Source organism: Stigmatopora nigra, chromosome 15 (assembly GCF_051989575.1).
Source record: "Stigmatopora nigra isolate UIUO_SnigA chromosome 15, RoL_Snig_1.1, whole genome shotgun sequence".
Taxonomy (NCBI): Eukaryota; Metazoa; Chordata; class Actinopteri; order Syngnathiformes; family Syngnathidae; genus Stigmatopora; species Stigmatopora nigra.
This window is the reverse complement of record NC_135522.1, coordinates 12,032,501-12,037,500: the sequence shown is the minus strand read 5'-3', so window position 1 is coordinate 12,037,500 and position 5,000 is coordinate 12,032,501. Positions and strand designations below refer to the sequence as shown.

The 5,000-nt window shown below is 39.1% G+C and overlaps 1 protein-coding gene across 2 annotated transcripts in view; it reads left to right on the top strand.

The window, feature by feature from the left end:
• The window catches only part of LOC144208402 (serine/threonine-protein phosphatase 4 catalytic subunit B), a 17,939-nt gene that overhangs the window by 2,323 nt on the left and 10,616 nt on the right, over window positions 1-5,000 (top strand). For both annotated transcript variants that reach the window (XM_077734225.1, XM_077734224.1), the window contains exons 3-4: window positions 2,422-2,473; window positions 2,546-2,596. In XM_077734225.1, coding sequence (XP_077590351.1) covers window positions 2,422-2,473; window positions 2,546-2,596 — 103 coding nt within the window. The remainder of the gene's footprint in view (window positions 1-2,421; window positions 2,474-2,545; window positions 2,597-5,000) is intronic.

Genomic DNA, 5,000 nt, shown 5'->3' with positions numbered 1-5,000 from the left:
TTTTTAAGAGGGTTGGAACAAATTATTTAGTTTTTAGTTCATTTCAATGAGTTACGAGAAAATCCAATTAAAATTATGTTATGAACACTCAGAAAAACTTGAGAAACAAATGATGGTTGAGGGCACACGTGACATCATTTAGCAATTGGAAGTGTGAGAGCCTTTTCCTGAGTTCTCCAAACTTAGGAAAAATGCCTTCATGGTTTCCTCGGCTGTGTTTCGTATGTCTCCGTCCACCAAACAGCATATTATTACTACTACAACACTTCTGCTGTTGGTTGCTCATAAAACACTCACTGTTGTCAGGAACGAACCCTTCAAATCAAGTGGCTTTCAAACTAAATTTTAAAAATGCAAACTCAATTTCAGACTAAATTTCTAGCCGTGATGGGGTCATAAAAATCTTGGAAGCCGTTTATGTACTTGAGATGGCATCATATTTTTTTTGCCTGATTTTTTATAAAATTGATCAGGATAAAGTTTGAACAGTAAAGGGAAAATGACAAAATTGGTCTTAAGTTCTGTATTTTCACACCTATAGGGTTGCACTTAAAAATCAAGAATTTTCTCTAACATGGTCGATGCACCCAATCGGTCGGTGCGTTTTGTCTGTGCACTAAACTAAATATTTTGTGTGGCCCTGACCACTTGAGTGACTGGTTTTATTTCTTGCCGGCACGCTACTTATTACATTCAACCCAGCAGACGTTCACCCTGAAAATAGCCTGCCCGTGCATTCCAAGCATTACGGTAAATCCATTCAAAACATCCCAGGGGAGTGGCAAGGCATTTGACTTCCGTGTGCTTGCAGCGCCTTTAACCGTCAAATACTCTCTCAACACTATAACAGCATATCAGAGCTATACAGAAGGAATGCCTGGCGTGAATGACAACACGATGCAGGTGTGAACAATTGGGAAATGGACTGAAGCCATAGAGCAAACACAATTGAAGGAAAACAAATGGATTTGGTTGCAGATTTGCTGGCAAAGCCATTTTCCAGATGGACTTTTCCAGAAAAAGATGGACATCATTAAGAAAGGGCAGTCAACTCCGAAGCTAGCAAGCCTGTTACAGCCCGTGACCGGACGTTTGGTCGCTGGTCTTTTGGTCGCCGCTCTTTTGGTTCCCATTGGTCGCTGTTTGGGGTAGGGTTAGGGTTTAATATCTAAGTACATTTGACAACCATAACCCAAGCGGCGACAAAAAGACCGGCGACCAACGGGGACCAAAAGAGCGGCGACCAAAACACCAGCGACCAAACGTCTGAGCACCGTTCCAGCCGGGAAAAGGGTGTGTCCACCACTTTCAGTTCGCTAACTACGAGCGCTACGCTTGACTCACGGGCTCCGAGGAACACTGCAAATTGTATTGCTGGGAGTGCTTGTTATTTGCCACGGTCGACATGGTGTTTGGAGCAACACTGGATTTGAAAATTTGCATTGGTGTCGTGTGCATGTGTATACTTCATTAACCAGAAAGCCCTCTTTTTGCCCGCGCATGCGCGTTGTGCATTTTCTGGTCCATGTGTAGGAGAATCACATGTGAAGACACCATTCTGTGCTCGTAGATATCTGTTATACACGAAAGAGATACGGCCAAATATCATATCAAGTGGCCTTACATCTTGCCAATTTCTTTTGTTACGAGTGAATTTTGCATCGCGCACATCACCTGTTGAAAAAGACTTTCTTTTTGAGTCGCCGTCCTTTTTGAGTCCTAAATATTGACATTCCTTTATGATAAAGGCGTAGCATGCCATTTTTGCATAAATGGCGTTTTCCGGTGCATAATTCAGACGGTAGGAATCTTGTTTATTTTAATGGGGTCCGCCGTTTGGTTGAAAGTGACACATGAGAAGTGAACTCATGTTCCCTCTTGAAAAGCACTTGTGTTGTGGTGATTTGTATGCTGGGAATAAATACAAATGAATTCTCGTGAGGTGAAGAGGTCCGAGGTGTAGCGGCCGGTCTCTCCGTCCAGGTTGCCGTTCTGCACGTTGCATTGGCGGTTCTTCTGCACCAAGTGCTGCCGCTTTGACTTGACCACCGGCGCACACGTGCCATTGTCACAGCTCAAATCTTGCATCTTCCGAGGTGCAGAACTGCAAATTATCGTGTGGATTAAAACACCCTGACTCCGGGGAATAAAAAAAAAGAAACAGAATTATGATGGAGTTACGCAATGCATATGGCCGTGAAGCTGGCATGATGATAGAACCTCAGCACACTGCATGGGGCTATAATTATCATATACTTGTTCCATTTATTATGTTTACATTTTTTATAGAAAATATCTTCATAAAGACAATAGGAAGCAGTAGAATTACTTGGTTCACTCCAGTCTAAAATCCACTCACCCACTCACCCAGTTTGAAGGGTCTGTGGAATCCTGTTAATTTTTCTGTCTGTGTGTTAACAGAGAAATTCTGGTTGAAGAAAGCAATGTCCAGAGAGTTGACTCTCCCGTAACAGCAAGTGTCATTTTTGTATTTCTCTTCTGAATTATCCTTCACATTTTGTGATAATCCTTTTGCAATTTGCAGGTCTGTGGCGATATACATGGTCAGTTCTATGACTTGAAGGAGCTGTTCAGAGTAAGTTACTTCCTGATCCTATTAGTATTGTGTTTTAAATAAAATCACAAAATCTTATAAGTTGTCTTTGTTATTGCTGCAATTCTGCAAAAAAACTCTTGACCACAAATTTTAAATACAATTCTCTCATTCACATTGTGGAATAGGTGATTTAAAAAGCTACTCTTCTCTTCGTAATTTTTGCTAAATTCCCATCACAATAAGCTTTGATCACAAACTAAGGCATTTTCATTTATTATTTTTTCATTTTACTGAAGATTGATGATGAGAGAAGTTAAACACTAATTCACAATAAAATTTGTTGTGAACAAATTTTAGCAGAGAGCTTGTAAGCAATGTGCGTGTGCACAATTGCGCACAACTCCTGTTCTCCGCGCACAACTCCTGTTCTCCGCGCACAGCGAATACATGCAAATGCCTCAAAACTCACACCATTCATTGGGCACAAAAATTTAGGCTTTTAAGTGCGTCCTATAGGTGTGAAAATACGGTACAATTTGCTTACCAGAAGTTTAATATGTGGCGGCCAAATTTTTCAAATTGCAAAATATCTCTTTTTTTGATGGTTCATATTACTGCAATAGTTGTCACTTTCAAACAAGAAATAAAAAGCGGAATAAAAATGGAATTTTGTTTTATTTCCTGATCACAAATGTACAATCATTTCTTTTGTGTTCCGAAACTGAAAAGGTATTTCCTACACGTAGAGAAATTACGTAAGCACAACCAGGAAGTGTGTCCGTAGCTGTATCGTTTTCACCAAGTCTCTGGGTGCAATAATAGCCTGTGATACACATTCTTCAGGTATCAAGGCTGATATTTTAACGATCGACCGCAAGACCTTCGATTAGCCTCAACAACTATTGGGATGTGCTGACATGGTAAACAATATGAACACGTGTATCTAGGCCACATGCCAAATCTTGCCCGCAGCATCATTTTGTGTGGTCAGGAAAGTAAATCAAGAGTGCCGACTTTCTGTTTTAGGATCAAATCAAAATGAAGAATACAGATGTTTAGTATTATATTTCCTGTTTTTTTTTCTCCCTTTTAAATCAATGATTGTAAATTTTAATCGATTTTTTTTAATTTTTTAGTTCAAAGATAATTTTGTAAAATCTAAAAATATTTTTAAAAAAAGCTAAAATAAACATTTTTTAGATCTATAAAAAAAACTGAATATTCAGAAATTTTAATCCATTTATTTAAAAAAAAATCTAAATATTATATCTAAAATGGTCCGGCCCACGTGAAATCAAGTTGACGTTAAAGCAGCCCGCGATCCAACCCTTGATCTAGGCTATTCGTGCCTGGCCAGTCAGAGCACGTTTAACTACCATAAAATGGCAACACCCTGAGCGATCAGTGACAAGCACTAGTGAATTTTCACGTTTTATGGACATTCTTTCAAAATATATATATTTTTTATTGTTTATCTTTTCTCCATTTTGAAATAAAAGACCCGGTCTGCTGATTAGGCTCACTCGCGGCACTGCAGGCCAAGGTTCGTGTTCATTGTCTTCGTCAGGAGCTGAGCTATCGTAAAAAGTCTTGGCTTTGCTTGTAATCAGATGGAGCAGGACGTTTAATAGGCATTTTCAAGGCCAATTCAAAATTCATGCAATGTTGAAAGAGGCTTGGCCTATTCTTTGGGTTCATGATGTGAAATGGATGTAATGTAATCCAAAGAAAAGGCACAATGTCCTTCTCGGCTTTTTGTATTATCTGTGCATCATTCATCTATGGTGAAATTTTGCTTCTTCTGTGCTGAGTGCCACGCATTTCAGCGCCAAGGAAGAAGCGGTGCCCTGTCTTCCGCTTGTGAGTTTCAGTGTAGATTTTCATATTTGTATTAATTTTTTTGTTTAGATACTTGAGCTTAAAAATCACTAAGTTCTGAAGCCACAAATATTGAAGCCGTGAAGTGGTGAAGGATCACACTAATAACGGGTGATCTTACTTCTCGCAATGTCTGGTCTGCATTATCCAGTGATTTTCTATGGGTTCTTGTATCATGGATGGATAATAGGGCACACTTCATTTCATTTGCACCAGTAATTTTAAATAAGAACTAAGGTGCTTTAACTCGAAAATATGTGATGAGGAATGGCAGTCAAAACTGAGTTGTTCTTAGACAGCTAAGTGTAGGGAGGTTGTCAAGTAGAAAGCAACGCTCTGGCAACAATTTCAAAAATAATAAGGGATACAGGAAATGTATTTACGCTTTGGGGGATTTCTTAACTTGGATCCAGTCTTTGAATATTGGAACATTAATTTGCATATTAAAGGTTCCCACAACCTGAAAAATGTGTATGTAGAAGCATTAGTAAATAGTTGTATCACAATATTTTTTGTTTACAGTTACAGTCAAACGCATCTGGTTGTTATTCAGGTTGTGTACTTT